The 25,251-nt window shown below is 46.2% G+C and overlaps 2 protein-coding genes across 2 annotated transcripts in view; both read left to right on the forward strand.

The window, feature by feature from the left end:
- pip4k2ca (phosphatidylinositol-5-phosphate 4-kinase, type II, gamma a) overlaps positions 1–20,562 on the forward strand; it is a gene marked incomplete at its 3' end in the record, with an annotated part of 66,628 nt that extends 46,066 nt beyond the window's left edge. The window contains exon 9 of the mRNA XM_084332689.1: positions 20,504–20,562. Coding sequence (XP_084188815.1) covers positions 20,504–20,562 — 59 coding nt within the window. The remainder of the gene's footprint in view (positions 1–20,503) is intronic.
- On the forward strand, positions 19,674–24,663 carry ackr5 (atypical chemokine receptor 5). The gene is made up of 2 exons (XM_084333830.1): positions 19,674–19,758; positions 21,713–24,663. Exon 2 carries the CDS (start codon positions 21,716–21,718, stop codon positions 22,874–22,876), a length of 1,161 nt encoding a protein of 386 aa, XP_084189956.1. The 5' UTR covers positions 19,674–19,758; positions 21,713–21,715; the 3' UTR covers positions 22,877–24,663.
- The last annotated feature ends 588 nt before the right edge of the window (positions 24,664–25,251 follow it).

Here is a 25,251-nt window from a genome sequence, read left to right on the forward strand (position 1 = left end):
GAGTCACAAAGGAGGAAGGATGAGTCAGCGTGCTCAGGTCATTGGTTCATATACCATTGTGTGGCAAAAGAGGAGAAAAGTTAATGTCTCTCTTCAACCCCCCCCCCCCATTTCTTTCCCTCTCATCTTTTTCCTTCCTTCTCTGTCTCTCCCTCTCTCCTCTCTCTCTCTCTCTCCCTCCCTCCCTCTCCCTCTCTCTCTCTCTCTCTCTCCCTCTCCCTCTCTCCTCTCTCTCTCTCCTCTCCCTCTCCCTCTCTCCTCTCTCTCCCTCTCTCTCTCCCTCTCCCCTCCCTCCCTCTCCCTCTCTCCTCTCTCTCTCTCTCTCTCTCAGGCTGGTGCAGAGATCTCTACAGTCCATCCAGAACAGTATGCCAAAAGATTCCGTGACTTCATCTCCAACATCTTGGCATAACAACAACAACAACAATAACAATAACACTGACCGCTGCCATCGATCATCGTCACAAAACTTCATCTCAGATTTTAAAGGTTTCCTTTCTTTCCTTTGTTTAGTTTTTTCTTTTTGTTCTTGCTCTTCTGCGACTTTATATTTTTCATTTATTTTTTCTCTCTTCCGCTGATGGACAGACGGGACGGTTCATCACACGACCATTGACCCCCCCCCCCCCCAAAAAAAGAAAAGGAAAAAAAAGAAATCTAAATATATAGATATATATATATAGTGAGCACGGAGATCACCTCTTCTTGACCTGGTGATCTTGAGACCATAACTGCTTCCATTGTTGTAATATCATGTACTACTACTACTACTACTACTACTGCTGATGCATATTTATTTTTGTGTAAGATGAATTTCCTCTTGATATTAAGCAGCACTCTTGACTGACTGACTGACTGACTTTGGAACAAAAGCGTACTTGGGGAAACAGACGGCTACAGACACACGTCTTCATCACGTGTTTAAAGGCTACAGACACACGTCTTCATCACGTGTTTAAAGGCTACAGACACGTCTTCATCACGTGTTTAAAGGCTACAGACACGTCTTCATCACGTGTTTAAAGGCTACAGACACGTCTTCATCACTGTGTTTAAAGGCTACAGACACACGTCTTCATCACTGTGTTTAAAGGCTACAGACACTCGTCTTCATCACTGTGTTTAAAGGCTACAGACACACGTCTTCATCACGTGTTTAAAGGCTACAGACACACGTCTTCATCACGTGTTTAAAGGCTACAGACACACGTCTTCATCACGTGTTTAAAGGCTACAGACACTCGTCTTCATCACTGTGTTTAAAGGCTACAGACGCTCGTCTTCATCACGTGTTTAAAGGCTACAGACAGGTTTTTAAAGGCACCACCACCGCATGGGGTCCGTTCAGGCAGTGATTGGTCCCGGGGGGTTGAAGGGGACTCGAATGACTGTCTGCTTGCGACGCGGCCCTCATATTATATACACAGATCTACGCGTGAATAGACTATCGATGACTTGACTGACAGGAGAGTGCGCTCACGACGGTAGGAGTAGAAGGCGGGACCTGGTTGTCACCCGAGATGATGTCATCACCCAGGCTGCCTTTCCTCCCTACAATAAGCATCGCTTTACCTGTGAATATTATTGAGCAATGTGTCAATCTGGAACATATCCCCGGGGGGGGGACATGGTTTCACCTAAAAAAAAGAATTATAATAATACTAATCAAATCTTTTAATGGATCTCAATGGAACTTTAAAAACCAGACCTGACAGGGCTGCAAAGATGAGCCTCCTTTAAGTCGCTCTGGTTTCACAGCCGTAGATTAAGCTTACCTCTAGATATTATCTTTATTTAATTTTAACGGTTGTTTCCAGACTTTAGAGCTCAGTTCAATCTGTGTGCACGTTTCTCTTAGGCTGTCTGGAGTCTCTCTTAGGCTGTCTGGAGTCTCTTAGTCTGTCTGGAGTCTCTTAGGCTGTCTGGAGTCTCTTAGGCTGTCTGGAGTCTCTTAGTCTGTCTGGAGTCTCTTAGGCTGTCTGGAGTCTCTTAGGCTGTCTGGAGTCTCTCTTAGGCTGTCTGGAGTCTCTTATGCTGTCTGGAGTCTCTTAGGCTGTCTGGAGTCTCTTAGGCTGTCTGGAGTCTCTTAGGCTGTCTGGAGTCTCTTAGGCTGTCTGGAGAGTCTCTTAGGCTGTCTGGAGTCTCTTAGGCTGTCTGGAGTCTCTTAGGCTGTCTGGAGTCTCTTATGCTGTCTGGAGTCTCTCTTAGGCTGTCTGGAGTCTCTCTTAGGCTGTCTGGAGTCTCTTAGTCTCTCTGGAGTCTCTTAGGGCTGTCTGGAGTCTCTTAGGCTGTCTGGAGTCTCTCTTAGGCTGTCTGGAGTCTCTTAGGCTGTCTGGAGTCTCTCTTAGGCTGTCTGGAGTCTCTTAGGCTGTCTGGAGTCTCTTAGGCTGTCTGGAGTCTCTTAGGCTGTCTGGAGTCTCTTAGTCTGTCTGGAGTCTCTTAGGCTGTCTGGAGTCTCTTAGGCTGTCTGGAGTCTCTTAGGCTGTCTGGAGTCTCTTAGGCTGTCTGGAGTCTCTTAGGCTGTCTGGAGTCTCTTAGGCTGTCTGGAGTCTCTTAGACTGTCTGGAGTCTCTCTTAGGCTGTCTGGAGTCTCTTAGGCTGTCTGGAGTCTCTTAGGCTGTCTGGAGTCTCTTAGGCTGTCTGGAGTCTCTTAGACTGTCTGGAGTCTCTTAGTCTGTCTGGAGTCTCTTAGGCTGTCTGGAGTCTCTCTTAGTCTGTCTGGAGTCTCTTAGGCTGTCTGGAGTCTCTTAGGCTGTCTGGAGTCTCTTAGGCTGTCTGGAGTCTCTTAGGCTGTCTGGAGTCTCTCTTAGTCTGTCTGGAGTCTCTTAGGCTCTCTGGAGTCTCTTAGGCTGTCTGGAGAGTCTCTTAGGCCAAATGTGTGGATTCAAAGCTTTTTGTTCCGCTCGACCTTCTCCCAGAGAAGCCGCAAAGATTTGTTTAGTTTCAGTCTCGGCAGATTCCACCAGATTCCACCAAGTTCTACCGATGACATGATCAGCTCTGAGCCACGATCAATATCACGTATGCTCTTTCAACGGGATCATATCGAAATCACCACGTTGAGATATCGTGATACGGGGAATGCTGTTGTCGAAATCAATGATAACGAGCACATATCAACTCAAGATCTCACGAGATTTCATGATAACGAGCACATATCAACTCAAGATCTCACGAGATTTCATGATAATGAGCACATAATCAACTCAAGATCTCACGAGATTTCATGTTAAATATTTGAGGGGATGTCAAAATTGCAGTTTTTGGGGGTTTTATGTCGCACTTTTTCCACAGTTAAATGAAATTAATATCAACGGAATTACATGACCTGTGATGTCACATATGCAAGCATAATATATCATGACATATATCATGATTATCGTGATATTGATTTCTCGCATATCACCCAGCTCTACGCATCCGAGCAAACCTTCTCTGCGAATCCCCCCCCCCCCCCCCCCCCCCCCTCCGGTAGAAGAAGTACCCGAATCCTTTCCTTACGTCACAGTGTCAAACTCGAGGCCCGCAGGACAAGTACGACTCGCCTGGCGTACAAAAGGATCAATTTAGCTAATGACTTTTTTTGTTTTTTTTTGTTACGTGTCCAGCCCACGGAATCACCTATTTGTCATTTCAGCCCCCTCTGTGATTGAGTGTGACACCCCTGAATTAAGTGAGAGTAGAAAATAACCCGATAGAATAGTACTCTGATAAAAGTCCTTAGTTTAAACTTCTGGAAGTAAAGATTGTTTGACTTCTATATACTTATATTAACTAATGGCAGTCACAGAGGGTATCTGAAGGGATTTCAAACGGGGTCACAGTCCAGTTTACACTGTGGTGCTTAAACTAAAACCATGTCACGATAACCAGTCATATTTTATGATACCGATCGAGATATTTAAGTTAAGAAAAAGATTGCTTGCTATTTTCCAGTGGTTAGAGCGCAGACACGACTTACAAACTGGCAAGATTACCATCTATTTGACTAGTTTATCTAAAGATCTATTTAAAAAAAAAAAAAAAAAATGCCCAGGAAGTGAACATGGACACAAAGGGTGATGGATGCAATATTTGTATATTTTGATCCAAATTCTAATTTCTTTTTCTTTTATTATTATAATTTTTTTGGCTACTCAAACTTTTGTCACTGACCCATCCTGCACTTAGGGGCTTAAATAATAATGTTAATAAAAAATGTAAAGTGATCATTAAAGGACAATCATGGCTCAATGAGCTGTGGCCATATTGGTAGGCAGGACATATCGAGAGAATATCATGAAAACCCCATGTGGGACCAGGAGTCTGTATTTGACGGAAGTGACTGTGAGGATGCTGGTTGATTGATCATGCTGATTGATTATCAGATTTGCATCCGATTTATACGAATACAGGGGGGATTTCTTTCATCCTTCAGTCGACACTAGCGCTCCTGTTCTTCCAAACAACGGGGGCCTGTATGTAATGCATGCATCAAGATTCTTAAGAGTAGGACGAGCGATCTAGGAACGACGACATCAACTCACTCGTTTTAAAAACTGATCTGGAACTAAAGCGTATCTTATTCGAAGATGGTGGTCAGGTCACATCACCATTAGAACTTCACTAGTTAAAACTGGTCTCGGATCAGCTCTCCTATTCTAAGATGATTTATACCTACGGATGCCAGAGCTTGTATTTCAGACTGACTCTGAAATATTACTTTTTGGAATGCTGTGATTTTTTGATGCATCAAAATGAGCAGGATGCACTTAAATGAGTAATTGTGATGATTGGTGATGGGAGATTTGGTGTGTGTGGAGGGGAGGGGGCGCGAGGGGGGTGGGGGGGTAGATATTGTCGGTGTATTATAATCACATCTGATGATCTTCCATGGGGCTAGTTTTGAGTACCATGTTGTAGGAAGTAGCACTACCATTTCAGCTGCTTCTAACGCGATTAGCCAAAGTCATGAGTTCTATTGTACAGCATTCCAATACACTGGAGAGACAGAGGAGATCTGTGAGGAGCCTTGTGAATCTGTGATTGTTCCAATACACTGGAGAGACAGAAGCGATGTCATCTTGTGAATCTGTGATTGAAGCACATCTTGTATTTTTGCAAATCAGCTTTTGGACCAAAATATATTTTACAAAGATTTTCTGATATGCGTTTGTGTCATTTCTGAGTGAGAGTGAGAGAATTTGGGGGCAGTGTCGTCTAATGAACATTTGTGCACATTTATTGAGAATTGTTTGAAGACATGGGGCATATTCATAAATCTAGCTAAAGAGATAAGATACAGACCGCTTATAACTCTTCCTGGTAGCTCCTGACACTAGTTGTCAGTGAAATCTTGGATACAAAACTGGGTCCCTTGTTTTTTTTTTATTTTTTTTTATTTTTTTTATTATCTTTTTCCCCCTCCTTTTTCCGATTTTTCTCCCATCCCACTGTTAGTCGTTATGCCAATTCCCAACCCCCTTCCTGGTTGTTGCGCACACCCCCCCCCTACTGTTGGTCCGAGAGGCCGGAGACTGTCACATGCTTTCCTCCGACGCATGTGCAGCCAGCCGGCAGCCAGCCTGGCCGCGCAGATTCTCACCGGGAGAGTGTAACGTGTGGAAGGTCACACTACCTCTCTCCAGATCCTACCATCGCTGAGCAGGCGCCCCGACCGAACTGTAGGGGTCGCTGTCCACAACGCCCAGGACCCACCCACGGCTTCCCTCCCCCTAACTCAGCCAAACGAGTTAGTATAGCGATCAGCCCAAGCCAAGGCAATGCTGACTCTCCGGGAGTCGAGACCGCGGGTCCCTTTTTTATTAAAAAGAAAATGTACAACTAACATGTAAATACAACAACCCTCCCCACTGAACCACCATACCCCACCCCCCTCTTACAATAATACAGTAATAGTTATTTAGTTTGTTTATTTTGAAATGGGAAACGTACTGCTCGGGGCTTCAGGATTCCACAGAAGTCGCTGAAAGTCACACACAGCCTGCTACAGTTGTCACTGATGTCACAGAAGCAGTTCCCCAGGCGTGAGACTTTAACCCTTTCACTGCCACACGACAGAAGGTTAACCTTTTACTATCACACAACCGACGCTAATAATGGAGCATCGCCGTCGGTTGTGTGATAGTAAAGGGCTAACCTTCTGTATTGTCACAGTGACGGGGTTAACCGGCTGTCGTGTGGCAGTGAAAGGGTTAAAGCACCTCTACCCCTCCATGTCTCACTGACTGATGCTGTTGTGGACCGGTGGAGTCCTTTCTCCTGAATACACACGCACTGAATACATGCAGGTCCAATTCGTTTTTTTTTTTTAAACCTTTATTGAACCAAGCAGGTAAATTAATTCAATTTTAATTACCTCGAAAGGGTAACAGGGAAAGGGGACAAAGAAAAATAAATGTAATAAAATGGAAGAGAGATGGATGGTACAAACATCAGAGGTACAGGAAATAGTTAAAAACGCACATCAAACAAACAACCAGTGCAACAGTCGGCTAGGGACTGTTGCAGTTTCTGCTTAAAACACATGAAATGACGGAAGTGATGAAAGTAGAAGGGAGTTTTGGAGAGAGTTCCAGTCATTTGCTGCAGAAAAATCAAATGGATTCTGGCCAAAAGACAGTGCGGGCCTTAGTTGGCCAAAAACAATAGTTTAACAACATTACCTTAAACTCACTCATGAAGTGTAATTAAATGTGGGTTCTTTTTTTTATTTATTTATTTTTACTGGCAGCTGAATGGTAAAACAGAGTAATTTCTAGTAGTCGTTAGTTGTTCACTAGTAGGTAAATAATAGAAGATAAGTTGTCTCGAGTGTCTTGTTTAAATTGGACCGCTGTCCCGGAGAAGCGTGCGGCCCGGCGAGGGTCAGGCGGCGCTCTTGTACCCCCTCTTCCTAGAAGTCCGAATTCTGCTGACCGTCTCCTTCCTGTTTGGAGAGGACGGCCCGCTCCGACACAAAGAGAGTCCAGCAGGATGGACAAAGAGAGATGGGGGGGGGGGGTGGTTGTCCTCCGCAAGCTTCAAACTGCTGACGGTCCGGAGAAGTGGTCGGGAGCGGCGCGTCCGGCACACGGGACGGGGGGGGGACGCCGGTCCCATTAATCTGCACTCGAGCGGGGCGGCCAACACAAACCCCTCCAGCATCGCTCCCTGTCACGCCGACCCTGTGACCTCTGGAGCACGGCTTCCCAAAGGCCTCTCGCCGCCAGAGGAGGACGAAATTAAGTGGCGTCGACGTGCGTCGTAATCATAATCATAATCAAGTTTATTTGTATAGCACATTTACAAACAGTTGTGACTGTACCAAAGTGCTTCACAGATGAGAGCATAGAGCAGGGGTAGGCAACCCTAGGCACGCGTGCCTGCATAGGCACGCAGGGGCATTTGCATAGGCACAGGGGGCAGCATAAAAAAAAATTGAAAAAAAAAATTAAATAAAATTAAAATTATAATTCTTTTTTTATTTTTTTTGCTTTGAAATATTATAGTGAAATATTTTTCACTGTCGCATTTATCTTGTTGAAATCCTCCCACAGGTTCTTTTTACTACCACATATTTAATTGAGACCCTTTATTTGTTTATTATTTCAATTTAGTTGGAAATACATTGCTACATCATTCAGTAACATTTGCAGAGCCTTATAACAAAAACATTATTACGGTCACCATTGTGACCAGTGGGATTAATCAACAAATTGTATTATTTATTTTTCTATTTCATTGAACATTGCACATTTTACTCAAAATGTGAGTATTACCAAGTCAACTTGTGTTCTTAAAACAATGACAATAAACATAGTTTTATTAGGTTGAAATAATGTGGTTGTGTACTTATTTTTCTGTTAACTTATTATGGATTGAAAACCTTAATGCACAGTAACTGAACTCAATATTTTTAAATTCTGGTAACTTATTATTATATATTTTTTTACAGTGTAGTCTTGCGATCAATCAAAACTTATTTACACGATATACCTCACATTCACCCTCCATTCACATCCTGGTGTTCTCCATTAGGCCTGTAGGTGGAGCTATGACAGCACACGTACAGTACACACACCAATGGTGTGTGATGTGTCCAAAAATGAATGGGCAAATGTGAGTGAAATGGTCGCACTGTATGCAGCTGTTTGTCTGCATTGCACCCCCCCCCCCCCCCCAACTCAGATTTAGGGTTGATACGACCATCATAATAATATTGTTAATAATAACAATAATGATGTAATAATGTAAAAATTATCATTAAAAAGACCTGATTATGAGAAAAAAAAATTACGATGCATGGAATATTGTTGAGGCACACTAGTTACAACTATATTTCAAACAGGCACTCCATGTCAAAAAGGTTGCTGACCCCTGGCATAGAGCAAGAAATACATGTACTAAATATAATGGTGCAAAAGGTGCAAATACAAATAAGTGCAGGGGTTCAGATATAATTTTTTTTTTTTTAAGTGCAGCAGATTAAAAAAATAAGTCATAAAAGGACTAAAAGTAACGACCTAGGAGGCAGGCCAGGTCAAAGGCCAGAGTCTTTAGCCGGGACTTAAAGACATCGAGGCTCTGGGCTGACCTGATGTTAGAGGCTATTCCACAGTTTAGGGGCGGCTATGAAAAAGGCTCTGTCCCCTCTGGTTTTGAGCCTAGACCCACCCCCTAACTAACACTGCCAATTGCGTTAGTATGAACGACCAGCCAAGCTGGTAGCAACGCCGAGAGCTGGGCTCGAACCCACTTAGCCGCCCGTGTCCCCTCTGGTTTTGAGCCCCGATCTGGGGACATTTAGCAGCAGCTGGTCGGCTGACCTTAGGGCTCTGGGTGGGGTGTGGAGACGCAGGAGCTCAGGTACTGTGGGGCCAGGCCGCGTGAAGACTTTGGGCAGCCGAAGAGTGCTTCCGCGTTCGAGTTTTGCGCTCTGATTGGCCAGGTCATGTGACATGTGCGCCAATCGTGGGACAGCAAGTTCTGCGCCTATTTCCGGGTCTAACAGCCTGCAAACTACCTGGCGTTCTATCGCCATGCTCTAAGACAAACTCTAACCTTAACCAACTTCGAAAGAGTGCCTAAGCTTAACCGTCTGAATCAGGGCAGGCGTTCTATCGCCACGCACTAAGACAAACTCTAACCTTAACCAACTTCGAACGAGCGCCTAAGCTTAACCAGTGTAGAAACTTGCGGTCCCACGATTGGGCGTACGTGTCACATGACCAGAAATGACCTGGCCAATCAGAGACGCGGAAACACTCTTCGGCTGCCCAAAGTATTCAAGCGGCCAGGCCATTTAGGGATTTAAAAACGGTTAAAAGTCGTTTAAAATCAATGCGGCGCCTGTCTCCTGAATGATCTCAAAATACACAATTGAAAATTCCGAAAAGCCCCCTAGGAAAGAATTCTAATCTCAAATGACTGTAATATCCTGTTGTTTGGAAATGAGAAATAACCCCAACCCACTAACAAGCTCGAGAAGAGTTCGGTCTCTATTTTATTTTAATTTATTTTATTTACAATGACGGCCTGGTAAGAGGACAAAAGGACCTCTCAAAGGGTAACGGGGAACGGAGACAAACGTAAATAAAATTAAATGGAAAAGAGACAGACGATACTTGTGTCACAGAGGTGAGGGAAATAATTAAAACGCATCAAACAACCAAATAAAATTACAATGTAATACATGAAGCAGAACACACAAATTAGAGTTAAAAGGCTGGTGACTCTCTTAATGTTTTTTTCATATATGCCACTGATGACTAACAGGCTTTTGTTCTTATTGTACAGTACACCTCAGTGTGACTGACATGCATCATGCAGTTTATATGTTTGGGTCACAGGAGTTGTCTGGCTGTCAGCCTTGGTTATAGCTGAAGTATTTTCTTCAGTCGGCTTGGAATAAAGGCATGGATCCGTTTTTCAGCATCCTTTTGATTTATAAATGGTTGTACTTTAGCTTTGTTTCTAAGGTGGAAGAATTATGTTTTTGTCACCTTGTTAAATCAAATCTTTTACTAATAAATAGATACAATATGGTGTAGTGTTAAGTGTTTAAAGTGAATGTTAAAGGTGAGTGTTATTCCATACACATGGAATATGTATCTCGATACGATAGAGGGCACAGTGTGAAAACAAAGAACAATTTACCGCCTAATAGAGGCCTTGCACAGAGTGTTTAGAAAGCCCATTTCTCCTTGTAATCCTGGCCAGAACAATGGGGCAGACTGTATAGAGGATACTTTGTAGGACATGACCTCGAAATTGTTTGGGGAGAGATTTCACACAGACAACCAGGAATGAGGAAGATATGGACAGTGGTTTACCATTGTATCTCTTTGTTCCTGGATTGTAGCCAGCTCTTCATAACAACTCAATCAACAATAGTCTTCCGGGATTCTGAAATCGGGGAGGAGATAGCGGGGGGAGCAAATGAATGAATGTGGATGAGAGCTGTGATGTAAGTGATTGCAGCTACGGCTGTGGGGGTGCTGGAGACATGATCAAATAGACTTGTATGGGCCTGAATCTCCTGCACACGGCGCGACCCATTCCTAATCGATCAGAACTAAATCGGCAGAGAAAAAGCCAATTTTTAAGCACCTATTCCCCATGCACATGCGCAGATTGCCCACGGATTGTGACGCCACGCACACCCGCCCTGGACTGTTCCATCAGAGGGGGGAGCTTCGGTGGTAGTGTGAGTGGCTACAGACCACTGCACTTAAAGGCCAACTTGCAGGTTAAACCCTACTCTTCAATTATGGGTAGTTTACATGATTGGTATCTAATTTCATTATTTATTTTTTTCCATTTGACGCCGGAAATGCGTCAAAAAAAGGGTTAAAAAGGTCCATGCACGAATAACACGCACGGATCAAATGAAAAAGCTTATCAGACACTAGCAGGGCTGTGACGTCATTTCAGGCAACTTATGCCCGGCCGTCCGGGTCATAGTACTACTGGCTATATGGCTCTGGCTAACGTTACCCCGCTAACGTTAGCATTATGTCTACTGTCGTGAACCATTTTAGATCGGGGCATGTAGAGGAGTTTGGGGAACGAGTAAAATGTGCAGGTCCTCTTCTCAGACCTGTGGGGCAAAGCACTGCACACGCATCATGCCGGCCAGAAAGCTACACGTCACGGCATGTTGATACGATAGCAGTCCCTCGGTGCATCAGTCACGAAATGGGCTACCACGATAGCTATTAGCTAACTAACGTTAACGTTACAAACTCAAACACCTTATAACTACGACTATTGTCGTGTCCATAAGTTCCCTGGCAGAATACTTGTGAGGACAAAGGTATACAAAGAGGAGAGAACCATTTTAAATCGGGCATTGTTAGGAGTTTCGAGAATGCTGGCTACCAAGCTAAGCTAAGCTACGTTAGCTAACTTAGCTACTAACGTTATATACACTATGTACAACAACACAATGATTTACATTATTACAAATATGGTAACGTGGTTGTGGCTTTTACAAATAGTGGTTAGCTTTAGAGATGAATGGCTATGATCACGGAGCAATAGTGTTAGGTGAAACAGATACTAGCTCCTCGGCTAGTAGTAGCAAGGCTCTCTGCTTCCTGCCACTACCTGCTGCGACTCTCAGAGCCCCTCGCTGCCCTGCACCTGATGTGACGTCATCGATGACACACGCACGCTATGAACCACGGATTAAAATATGCATGTGCGTGAGTTTGTGGTTTGGTCGACAAAATGTTTGATAAAAATGCTAAAACTGGGTACATTTCTATAATTTTCCCCCCCTCTTCATGAAAGTCAGCGTTGGCCTAGTCACATTGTTTATTGAACAAAAATACAACCTGCAAGTTGGCCTTTAAATATAAACATTCGTCTACCTGGAGACTCAATGAGGTAATTGTAGATGTCGCCATAAGACGCGTCTGGCCATTTAGTGGGATCATTGTTTCATTATCCTGTTCGGCTGAAAGGACACTGGCCACCGAAGCTGCGCATGTGCATGGGGAATAGGTGCCAATAGGGTCCAGCTGCATCCCCGGAGAAATCCGCTCACTGGCAACTTCCGCCAGCCACAGGACACGCCTGCCGCTGACAGGACACTGCGCGCTGATTGGCGGAAAGTACGGAAGTATCTCGAAGTACGTCTGCGCTGACATGCGGTTGTAGAGAGTGATTGATTGAAAACTTTATTAACAGATTGCAGAATGGGTACAATACGGTTGGAGAGTTCCTTGTTCCGTTATCAACATGAGAGGGGGGGGGGGGGCGAAGTTACCGAACGTATATCGAAAACCCATTTAGACTGTTTCTCATTCCTGTACTGTTTATACTCTGCTCCTGTGTTGTAACCCAACCCCCTCCAATGTACAGTAAATGACCAAGTATGGTTTTGTCAATATTCCAATGTGCAGTTTTGCTTGTACAGTGTCCCCCACCCACCCACTCCTCCTACCCCCCCCCCCCCCCCCCCAACCACCTCCAATGTACAGTCCCCCCCCCCCCTACCCAACCTCCTCCAATGTACAGTTTCTACGTCAAATGTATATACTCTCTTTTCTGGACTCTTTTTGTATCACAAACAGTACTGTATTTGCAAATCTGGTATGTCATAAATGTCTAGATGTAGCAGTACTGTCTATCTGTATGTCATATATGTTATGATTAATTGAAAATGGGGGACCCTGATGTAAACAAGACAAAAGTCTTTCTCTGGTCTGCATCCCCTTAACAATTGTATGTATTGAGCTGTACTGTACTGTACCCATTCTGCAATCTGTTAATAAAGTTTTCAATCAATCAGACAGCGTTTGCTCTGTACCTACCTGTATTCCAATAATGGATTCGTCCATACCCGAGATCCATAGATGTCCCTAGATAAGAGGTTAATGGTGTTACCCAGTGTCTCAAAATACTGAGGATAAGGTGTAACAAATACAAACATAGTTCAGTTATTGGGTTGTAATGCTAAAATGCGTTTCAAATCTAATGGCATTACATAACTATTTACAGCTTTTAGGTAACAAGTGTTATTGATCTAAGCGATAGTTATTTCAACATGTAAATGCAATAATAAACTGCAGAAGAAATCAGTCGACAGTGTTTTTAGCAATTTGTAAAACATTTTTTATTTCCATTGCCGAGAACCAGTCCCATGGCCAAATGATGGTTGAAGGCGTTATCTAGAAGAAAGCACAAACATAATTTCTGTTAACGCGGCCAGTACATCTCTTGTGCATTAATCTCAGTGTCCTGTGGCTGGCGGAAGTTGCCAGTGAGCGGATTTCTCCGGGGATGCAGCTGGAGGCTACTCTAAAAATGGGCTTTTTCTCTGCCGATTTAGTTCTGATCGATTAGGAATGCAATCACTTACATCACGGCTCTCATCCACATTCATTCATTTGCTCCCCCCGCAATCTCCTCCCCGATTTCAATGTAACGCGGAAGTGTATAGTGGTCTATTAGGCGCTCTACAAATTAAAGTAATTATTATTATTATCATTCTGTTTACAATTGAACATTCCATGACAATTATCTATAAATTCTGCATCTTCTGAAACATTTATAAACAGAAAATTCATAAAAAATTGCACCAAAATTTGAAACTTTTTTCTTCTCTTAAGTATCATAACTGGATTCAGTATCCCGAATAACCCCCAAAACAACTCCAACATTGTTGAAATTGATCAAGTAGTTTCTGAGATTTGGCCATTTGGGCGATTATGCAAATGTTTGCTAATTATGCAAATACAAAAAGTTGCCCAACATTTACAATTTAGCATCCGGCAGTTTCTGAGTGCTGGGGATCCGTACTTTGGTGGTTCCGAAATTTCCGGGTTCACAATGGGGCTCTATGGGATGGCAAATAGACTATTAAGAAAGATCAGGAAAATATCCCAACCTCAAAGCTTCCAGAAGAGTTAGCTTTTCTTACAATATTTTTACAACATCCTTGGGCATGCTTTTGGGAAACACGGAAAGTAGGGATTCATTCATTCATTCATGTTCTTTTAATATTTCTTCAAGGCCAAACCACATGCCTGTTGTCAGATAGGTTCAGGTGATATGACTAGGGGGGATTAGAACACATACCCCATAACCAATAAAGGACACAGCCATGTCTGAAAAGAAGACTATAATTGACATGTATTTGTTCTTGTATTTGCTCCCTTTTAGTGTACTGCCCTGCATAAGAGAACCACTACAGTAACTATGCAAAGAGTTATATTATTAAAGAAACTAGTCTGAATCTAATTTGAATTATATATGAAAGAAACTCGTCTGAATCTAATTTGAATGATATATTAAAGAAACTCGTCTGAATCTAATTTTAATTATATATTTTCCAGTCTTTCCTCTCTTGTATTGATGACCGTGTGTTTGTTTGCTGTAGCAACACGCCACATTTTAATGAATTATGTCCTTCCCTGTCTGGCTACCTCACAGCCAAGAATAAAACACACTTTAAGAAACAGGGAATTAGGTAGGCACAGCTAATTGATTAATTAAAAGCTAATTGATTGATTGTCTTCCCCTTTATGGCGTCACAACAAGCAATATTTCTGAACATCTTGTTTAGGCTTGTTAATCTGGCCTAAAAACCCTGGCCAAACGGCAACGAGTACCTATGCCATTTCCCCAATAATTAAATAACATCCCACAGCCTGACTGCATACAAAGACTAGAACAGAAAAGAATGAATGAATTTGTCCCCTTTATATCAGCCAATAGCGATTGGCTGTCGGTATGATTGCTTCCCTACTAAAAATGGTTGACAACTCAGGCTGACAAAAAGGAACGCACACCTCTGTCCGTGTCACACTTGCCCGTTACCATCTCTCTTACCGTCTCTGTTACTGTCTCTGTTACCGCCTGTTACCATCTCTCTTACCGTCTCTGTTACCGCCTGTTACCATCAGTTACCGTCTCTGTTACTGTCTCTGTTACCGCCTGTTACTGTCTCTGTTACCGCCTGTTACCATCTCTCTTACCGTCTCTCTTACCGTCTCTGTTACTGTCTCTGTTACCATCTCTGTTACTGTCTCTGTTACCGCCTGTTACCATCTCTCTTACCGTCTCTGTTACTGTCTCTGTTACCATCTCTCTTACCGTCTCTGTTACTGTCTCTGTTACCATCTCTCTTACCGTCTCTGTTACCATCTCTCTTACCGTCTCTGTTACCATCTCTGTTACTGTCTCTGTTACTGTCTCTGTTACCATCTCTCTTACCGTCTCTGTTACCATCTCTCTTACCGTCTCTGTTACTGTCTCTGTTACCATCTCTCTTACCGTCTCTGTTACTGTCTCTGTTACCATCTCTCTTACCGTCTCTGTTACCATCTCTCTTACCGTCTCTGTTACTGTCTCTGTTACCGCCTGTTACCATCTCTCTTACCGTCTCTGTTACTGTCTCTGTTACCATCTCTCTTACCGTCTCTGTTACCATCTCTCTTACCGTCTCTGTTACTGTCTCTGTTACCATCTCTGTTACTGTCTCTGTTACCATCTCTCTTACCGTCTCTGTTACCATCTCTCTTACCGTCTCTGTTACTGTCTCTGTTACCATCTCTGTTACTGTCTCTGTTACCATCTCTCTTACCGTCTCTGTTACCATCTCTCTTACCGTCTCTGTTACTGTCTCTGTTACCATCTCTGTTACTGTCTCTGTTACCATCTCTCTTACCATCTCTGTTACTGTCTCTGTTACCATCTCTCTTACCGTCTCTGTTACTGTCTCTGTTACCATCTCTCTTACCGTCTCTGTTACCATCTCTCTTACCGTCTCTGTTACTGTCTCTGTTACCGCCTGTTACCATCTCTCTTACCGTCTCTGTTACTGTCTCTGTTACCATCTCTCTTACCGTCTCTGTTACTGTCTCTGTTACCATCTCTGTTACTGTCTCTGTTACCATCTCTCTTACCGTCTCTGTTACCGTCTCTCTTACCGTCTCTGTTACTGTCTCTGTTACCGCCTGTTACCATCAGTCACCGTCTCTGTTACCATCACTGTTCTCTCACCACCAACATTCAGCGATGTTGCTTTCAGCACAGAGTCACACTCTCCTCTATTATCAGCTTCATTCCCAAATTGTCCGCACGCCTCATCATCATCGGCCGTCTGTTATTGTATTAGTCCACGTTTTGATAATAACATGTCAAGCTGGCCGACCAAGGAAATCCTTATGATGGGTTACATCATCACATATTGCACAACAAGGCAGGCTGCTGTGCGTCCCTGTTTTAAAAGTGGGTGCTGAAGTGAGCCATCGCGGGGGCTGTGCGTTCCCGTTTTAAAAAGTGGGTGCTGAAGTGAGCCATCGCGGGGGCTGTGCGTTCCCGTTTTAAAAGTGGGTGCTGAAGTGAGCTATCGGTGGGGCTGTGCGTTCCTGTTTTAAAAGTGGGTGCTGAAGTGAGCTATCGGTGGGGCTGTGCGTTCCTGTTTTAAAAAGTGGGTGCTGAAGTGAGCTATCGGTGGGGCTGTGCGTTCCTGTTTTAAAAAGTGGGTGCTGAAGTGAGCTATCGGTGACGGTGGGGCAGTGCGTCCCCGTTTTAAAAAGTGGGTGCTGAAGTGAGCTATCGGTGGGGCTGTGCATTCCCGTTTTAAAAGTGGGTGCTGAAGTGAGCTATCGGTGGTTTGATTGATTGATTGAAAAGTTTATTAACAGATTGCAGAATGGGTACAGTACAGCTCAATACATACAATTGTTAAGAGGATGCAGACCAGAGAAAGACTTTCGTCTTGTTTCCATCAGGGTCCCCCATTTTCAATTCATCATATGACACACACGACATACAGATAGACAGTACTGCTACATCTATACATTTATGATGACATACCAGATTTTGAAATACAGTGGGGCCGTGCGTTCCCGTTTTAAAAAGTGGGTGCTGAAGTGAGCTATCGGTGGGGCTGTGCGTTCCCGTTTTAAAAGTGGGTGCTGTAGTGAGCCATCGCGGGGCTGTGCGTCCCCGTTTTAAAAAGTGGGTGCTGAAGTGAGCCATCGTGGGGCTGTGCGTTCCCGTTTTAAAAGTGGGTGCTGTAGTGAGCCATGGCGGGGCTGGGCGTCCCCGTTTTAAAAGTGGGTGCTGTAGTGAGCCATCGCGGGGCTGTGCGTTCCCGTTTTAAAAGTGGGTGCTGTAGTGAGCCATGGCGGGGCTGGGCGTCCCCGTTTTAAAAGTGGGTGCTGTAGTGAGCCATGGCGGGGCTGGGCGTCCCCATTTTAAAAGTGGGTGCTGTAGTGAGCCATCGGTGGGGCTGTGCGTCTGGGCCAAAGGGCCTCCTTCCTCAGTGAGGTTTGAAGAGCAACAGACTTCCTACCTTCACTGCAGTCTGCGCTCACTACTGCTCCACAGCAGAGGGGGGGCTTCCTGCCATTGTCCTGTGTGGTGGAAGCTGCTTTTATAGTAGTTCTGCACCATATACCACATAACAGGTATGCCACATACATATACCACATACATATACCACATACATATACCACATACATATACCACATAATAGGTATGCCACATACATATACCACATACATATACCATACATATACCACATACATATACCATACATATACCACATACATATACCACATACATATACCACATACATATACCACATACATATACCACATACATATACCACATACATATACCATACATATACCACATACATATACCACATACATATACCACATACATATACCACATACATATACCACATAACAGGTATGCCACATACATATACCACATACATATACCACATAACAGGTATGCCACATACATATACCACATACATATACCACATACATATACCACATAACAGGTATGCCACATACATATACCACATACATATACCACATACATATACCACATAACAGGTATGCCACATACATATACCACATACATATACCACATACATATACCACATAACAGGTATGCCACATACATATACCACATACATATACCATACATATACCACATACATATACCACATACATATGCCACATACATATACCACATACATATACCACATAACAGGTATGCCACATACATATACCACATATACCACATACACCACATCCATATACCACATAACAGGTATGCCACATACATATACCACATACACCACATACATACCACATATAACACATACACCACATACATATACCACATAACGGGTATGCCACATACATATACCACATATAACACATACACCACATACATATACCACATATAACACATACACCACATACATATACCACATACACCACATACATACTGTATACCACATAACAGGTATGCCACATACATATACCACATATAACATATACCACATACATAGGGTCCTACTAATCACCATAAAGTACCACAAAATACCACAAAGTACCCTAAAAATACCCCAAAGTACCACAAAATACCCCAAAGCATACCCCAAAATACCACAAAGTACCAGAAAATACCCCCAAAATACCACAAAGTACCCCAAAATACAAGTGAAGGTTGAACTGGCAGGTCTGGGATCAGCCGGTGAATAAATAACGCTGTGCGCTGGTTGGACGACGAGGGTCATCCCCGAGGCGGGGGGGAGGAGGAGGATGAGCAGCGGGGAGGACAAGCACATCTCCATCTGAAGGCTCCAGATAAACCCTGGTCGTGTCAACAAGCAGGGACAGGTCAACTCCGTCAGGACAAACTCATCCTTTATTGCGCAAGAACCTAGCACTCGTGGCTGGATAGTGCCACTGGATAGTACCACTAGGGGCGCTGTGGGGCAAGAAGGTGGTCTGGGCCACTCTGTCCGTCAGGGTCGACCGACATAACTAGGGGAGTACGGGGGGGGGGGGGGGGGCATGCTCCCCTGTAATGCTAATCTCTAGGGCCTTTTGGTAAAGGATATCTAGGAGGCCCCCCCTGTATAATAAACGGTATGCTTGGGCCCTTCAATTAAAATCCACATGAAATGAGTGAATTAATACACATTAAAGAATCCTGGGCCTCTCTGGGTCCTCGTGGTGGTGGGGCGGGGAGGGGGGGGGCGTCCGCCTGGTACGCCCGGGTGGTGAGACGGCCATGCAGGCTATGGGGGGAAAAAAGCAGGGAAACAACCTTTTACTGTGTAACACGTTCTGCTCCGCTGTAAATCACTCAGGAGCTCCTGGTAGAACCCAGGGCCCCTACAGCTAGAGGCCTTCACAGGCCCCGCGTCCTGCCCTCTCCCTGCTGCCACTCCGTACTCCTGTCCAAACACTGAGGATGTCCTGCGTGCGTGTGCGTGCGTGCGTGTGTGTGTGTGCTTGAGCACACGTGTGTGCATATGCATTTTGTGTGTGGGTGTGAATGAGATTATGCTTGTGTCTGCACTCTGCACATACATTAATGTTCTGTGCACGTGTGTCGATGACGGATGGGAGGGGAGTTAAGTCCAGTCTCCCTGATCTGTGTGACTACTGAATGGTTGTGTGTGCATGTATTCGTGTGTGTGTGTATCTGTGTGTATCTGTGTGCCTGTGTGTTAATGTGTGTAGTGTAGGGGGGGGGAGTGACTCCAGACCTTCGTCAGATCGCCAGCCTTCAGAGTGGCTGGAGTCAACTTCACTGCACACACAGACCACAGACAGACTCTCCAGCCACCACCAGGAGACCATCCACCCTCGAGAGGGACCCCCCCCTCTCCAGCCACCACCAGGAGACCATCCACCCTCGAGAGGGACCCCCCCCTCTCCAGCCACCACCAGGAGACCATCCACCCTCGAGAGGGACCCCCCCCTCTCCACCGCCACACACACCAAGGTAATCCAGGACAGGAATGCTGCCTCGTGCTAATCTCACAGCAGGGACACCGAGGTTATTTGGTATTATTTGATTTTTGTACCCGCGTGTTTTTGAGAACATCACACCCTGCTGAGGTGCGGCGATCTGATTGTAATTGTTTCTGGGGGGGGGGGGGGTAAACGCCGGGGGGCAATTCCAACTATCACAATGGTGATCATTCAGTCCGTTTATAGAATGGATTGATGTCATCACCAGTGAGGTGCTGACGATTTAAATATTTGGTTCATAGAACTATTCTGATATTGATTTAATCTATTTAAACTACCTCGTTGTTCATACAGTTAATAGCAATGTATTATATTCTGATGGGAGATTGAAAAAGAACAGTGGTATCCTGTAATCAAGGATCATTTTAAGCGTGCACACACACACACACACACACACACACACACACACACACACACACACACACACACACACACACACACACACACACACACACACACACACACACACACACACACACACACACACACACACACACACACACACACACCAATTCCACATTAATATTCTTTTGTCTGGTCTGGGTTGTGAAATGGTATCCTAGTGGTCTTGTCTTGTGGTATTAAGTTGCACCACTGAAGGAATTCTAGAAAGATTTCAGTGCAGCACCTCCTCCTCTCTCTCTCCCTCGTCAGACCATGTTGCTCCCTCTCTCCTCTTCTCTCCCCCTCCTCACCCCTCTCCTCTCCCCCGTCAGACCATGTCCCTCTGAACCCTCTCTCCTCTTCTCTCCCCCGTCAGACCATGTCCCTCTGAACCCCCTCTCCTCTTCTCTCCCCCGTCAGACCATGTCCCTCCTCACCCCTCTCTCTCCCCTCTTCTCTCCCCCTCCTCACCCCTCTCTCTCCCCTCTTCTCTCCCCCTCCTCACCCCTCTCTCCTCTCTTCTCTCCCCCGTCAGACCATGTCCCTCCTCACCCCTCTCTCTCCCCCTCCTCACCCCTCTCTCTCCTCTTCTCTCCCCCGTCAGACCATGTCCCTCCTCACCCCTCTCTCTCCCCCTCCTCACCCCTCTCTCTCCTCTTCTCTCCCCCGTCAGACCATGTCCCTCCTCACCCCTCTCCTCTCCTCTTCTCTCCCCCGTCAGACCATGTCCCTCCTCACCCCTCTCCTCTCCTCTTCTCTCCCCCGTCAGACCATGTCCCTCCTCACCCCTCTCTCCTCTCCTCTCCCCCGTCAGACCATGTCCCTCCTCACCCCTCTCTCCTCTCCTCTTCTCTCCCCCGTCAGACCATGTCCCTCCTCACCCCTCTCTCCTCTCCTCTCCCCCGTCAGACCATGTCCCTCCTCACCCCTCTCTCTCCTCTCCCCCGTCAGACCATGTCCCTCCTCACCCCTCTCCTCTCCCCCGTCAGACCATGTCCCTCCTCACCCCTCTCTCTCCTCTTCTCTCCCCGTCAGACCATGTCCCTCCTCACCCCTCTCTCCTCTCCTCTCCCCCGTCAGACCATGTCCCTCCTCACCCCTCTCTCTCCTCTCCCCCGTCAGACCATGTCCCTCCTCACCCCTCTCCTCTCCCCCGTCAGACCATGTCCCTCCTCACCCCTCTCTCTCCTCTTCTCTCCCCGTCAGACCATGTCCCTCCTCACCCCTCTCCTCTTCTCTCCCCCTCCTCACCCCTCTCCTCTTCTCTCCCCCGTCAGACCATGTCCCTCCTCACCCCTCTCTCTCTCCTCTCCTCTCCCCCGTCAGACCATGTCCCTCCTCACCCCTCTCTCTCCTCTTCTCTCCCCGTCAGACCATGTCCCTCCTCACCCCTCTCCTCTTCTCTCCCCCTCCTCACCCCTCTCCTCTTCTCTCCCCCGTCAGACCATGTCCCTCCTCACCCCTCTCTCTCTCCTCTCCTCTCCCCCGTCAGACCATGTCCCTCCTCACCCCTCTCTCTCCCCTCTTCTCTCCCCCGTCAGACCATGGGCCCGGAGGAGCTGGGGAACCACTCGCTGGACTACTACAGCGTCAACGGCACGCCGTGGTTCTACGAGTGCACCATCGAGCTCGACGCCGACTACCGGCGCATCGCCCTCTTCCTCCTCTACCTGCTCATCTTCGTGGTGGGCCTGCTGGAGAACTCGCTGGTGGTCTGGGTCAACTGGCGCCGGCGCCACTCGGCCAACGGCGTGCTCTTCTGCGTCATCAACGTGAGCCTGTCGGACCTGATGGTGGTGGTCATCCTGCCCTTCTTCATGCTGGAGGTCACCATGGACAAGGTGTGGCTGTGGGGCCGCTTCCTGTGCAAGGTCACCAACCTCGTCTACGTCATCAACTTCTACAGCAGCTCCTTCTTCCTGGCCTTCATGACCCTGGAGCGCTACCTGTCGCTCACGCGGCCCCAGGGCCCCGCCTGCTTCCCCGTGGCGGGCCGCCGGCGCTGGCTGCTGTGCGGCGGCCTGTGGCTCCTCTCGTCGGCGCTGGCGCTGCTGGAGAACGTCCACGTGGACCTGCTGGAGTGGGACGAGCCGGGCTGCTACATGCTGCCGGAGCACCACTACACCGAGTGGTTCGTCTCCGTGGCCTTCCTCTGCCTCCTCTTCCAGTTCCTGGGCCCCGCCGCCGTCATCGTGGCCTGCAACGTGCTGATCGCCCGCGCCGTGCGCCGGGCCCCGCCGGAGGTGGTGCGGTGTGGGGGGGGCCGGCGCGACGTGTGGCTGGTGCACGTGTACTCGCTGGTGTTCGTGGTGTGCTGGCTGCCCTACCACCTGGTGATGTTCCTGATGATCGTGGACGACATCGACCCCTTCGTGTTCACCTGCAACACCGTGGGCTTCCTGTACTTCTCCTTCAGCGTGGTGCAGTGCCTGTCGCTGTTCCACGTCGTCGCCAACCCCATCCTCTACAACTTCCTGAGCAAGAGCTTCCGCGACAACCTGGTCAACACCGTGGTCAACCACATGCCCAAGGAGGGCCTCCACCACCCCCCCGGGGCCAGGGGGGACACCACCACGGGGGGGCCCCGGGCGGACACGGGGACGGGGGGGGCCCAGCCGGACGCCGCCGGGAACACCGCCGGGGGGGCGCGGCGGCCGGAGAGGCTCAGCAGCACGAGCACCAGCCACTCGGACGTCGCGTCGTAACGGGCTTCTGCGGCGTCGACGACCGTGGTTTTCTTAAAACTGTTCAAGTCAGGGGCGCGTCTATTCTTTCTTTCCCCAATACATTTCCAGTTCCGCGTACGCGTTCTGTGATCTGATTGGCCACGGGACGTTTCTGGTGCGATCTGATTGTGGCCACTGACGTTTCTGGTCATGTGACATGTGCGCCCAATCGCGTGACAAGCTGTGTCTTTGCCCATTTCCGGGTCTAACAGCCTGCAAACGACCTAACGCCTAGTTTATCACTGGTTAAGCTTATAGGCGACTCTTTCGAAGTTGGTTAAGGTTAGAGTTTGGAATCAGGGCTGGTGTTCTATCGCCCTGCTCTAAAGACAAACTCTAACCTTAACCAACTTCGAAAGAGCGCCTAAGCTTTTAACTGGCGAAAGAACTTGCCGTCACACGATTGGGCGCACATGTCACACATGACCAGAAACGTCAGTGGCCAATCGGAGCGCAGAAGGCGATCGAACGCGGAACTGGAAATGTATTGGGGTGTCAGGGGCCCCCGAATGAGACCCCCACCCCCCCCCCACAGGCTCAAGGAAAACACATCACAAACACATCACTACTCTCTAAAGAGGAAGGCCCGTGACATTTTGGGTCCCAACACGAACACAGGAGTGAAACTTCTGCGATGAAGGGCAACGGATGCGAAGGAAGATTCTTCAGGACTTTACTGAAGGACAGTAATCTTGAGGTCAAAATTGCCGCGATGAGCAGTAGTTAGTTAGTAGTTACCATAGTTACCAAAGGCATAGATTATACAATGTATTATGTGTTCCAGGCAGTGACTCCTTTCAGTAACTAACTGGTAGTCATGTTTATGTACAGGGTTCGGGAAGGTTACTCTTAAAATGTATTACATTACATAGCGCTGCTGGCGGGACAAAACCTCGTAACTCCAAAAACCCAACCTTTCAGCAGATAAAAAAAAAACTAACACAGATTTGATGGCGAATAGAGTTACGAGGTTTAGACAGATTGGTTTAATTCTTTCCCATTGTGTAGACTTTGTAAAACCACACACACATGGAGGATGATCTACTGAGTTGATAAAAAATAAAATAAAAATAAATGGAGTTACGAGGTTTTGTCCCGCCAGCAGCGATATGAATATGATTATCTGCTTACAAATGTAATGAGTAATGTAATCATTAGGGATTACTCCGACACAGTAACGTAACCTGGTTATCGTCGTTGTCGGATGAAAACCACTTATCTCCAAAAAGTTTACTTTCCGGGAATTAAGAAAAACACCCTCATGTATCCTTAAAGTCATACGTTGGGTTTTCAATGTGTTTCATATCCTCCTGGGTCATGGAACTGGCTCACATGACAGAGAACCATGTAAGCATTCATTCCCAGTAAACATTTTAAAGTGGATAAGTGGTTATCAGACAGCGACGTTATATTTTAATACTTTAGGATTACTTTTCCTCTATCACCGTCTCTAATCACAATGATTAACATTATTTCAAATAGTGTATAATGAAGTTTGTGTCCTTAATCTCACCATCATCATAATAACACCTATTCTCGTTTCAAACATGATTCAGCGTAACAACTAATCACTAGATTTTCCAAAGTATCTAGAATCTTGATTGCTGTGCTTTCCTCAAGTCACTGTAACTTGTCATTTTTGTAATCCAGTTACATGTAATCCATTACTACTACCCAACCCTGGAAGATGGGCTCACCGACACCTTCCTCTCATAATTCACTTCCTATATAAACAGGAAGAAGGGGAATGTTTGAAGGTCTCCCCCCCCCCCCCCCCCCCCCCCAAGTTATTGAAATGCCGCAGGAAGTCATGGCAACATGCAGTAGGATCTCATGACGGAAGGACTCGTAGTGACAAAGCAGGAATGTATACAAACAAAATGTGTCGCCTGGCTGATGCAAGATAACACTCGTCCTTAACTGCTTAGTATAACCAATTAGAGTTTTTTGAAAATGTCATTGAATTGATAAACATTTGTCTCTTTTATTACATAATGATTAAACGGATAAACCTTATCCTAAGTGTTTTCAAGTGCGTATCCGGAAAGCTGCTCGTCTGCAGGTATTTGTGCTGTGAAATGAGTGGTTAGCCGTTAACATGCAATAAAAACCTCCAACAGTGTTTTGTATCCATTTCAACTTATGACATTATTACTACGTCATTATGGATTAAGCAACAGGCACCTTTTAAAAAGGAACACCTTCCTACTATAGTACTGTGTCTCTACTACTCACTAAACCCTGCAGCACCAACGTTTCAGCACTGTTTGACGAACATTGTTACTCAGTTGTTCCCTTCCTGCTGACTTGTCGTACAGAACTTGTCAGTCGCTTTGGATAAAAGTGTTCCGCTA

This window comes from Notolepis coatsorum (assembly GCF_963971535.1).
Source record: "Notolepis coatsorum genome assembly, chromosome: 17".
Lineage (NCBI taxonomy): Eukaryota > Metazoa > Chordata > Actinopteri > Aulopiformes > Paralepididae > Notolepis > Notolepis coatsorum.

What these genes read in the sequence shown, in the direction of transcription:
- ackr5 (XM_084333830.1), top strand. Translation starts at nt 21,716, where the DNA reads ATGGGCCCGGAGGAGCTGGGGAACCACTCGCTGGACTACTACAGCGTC.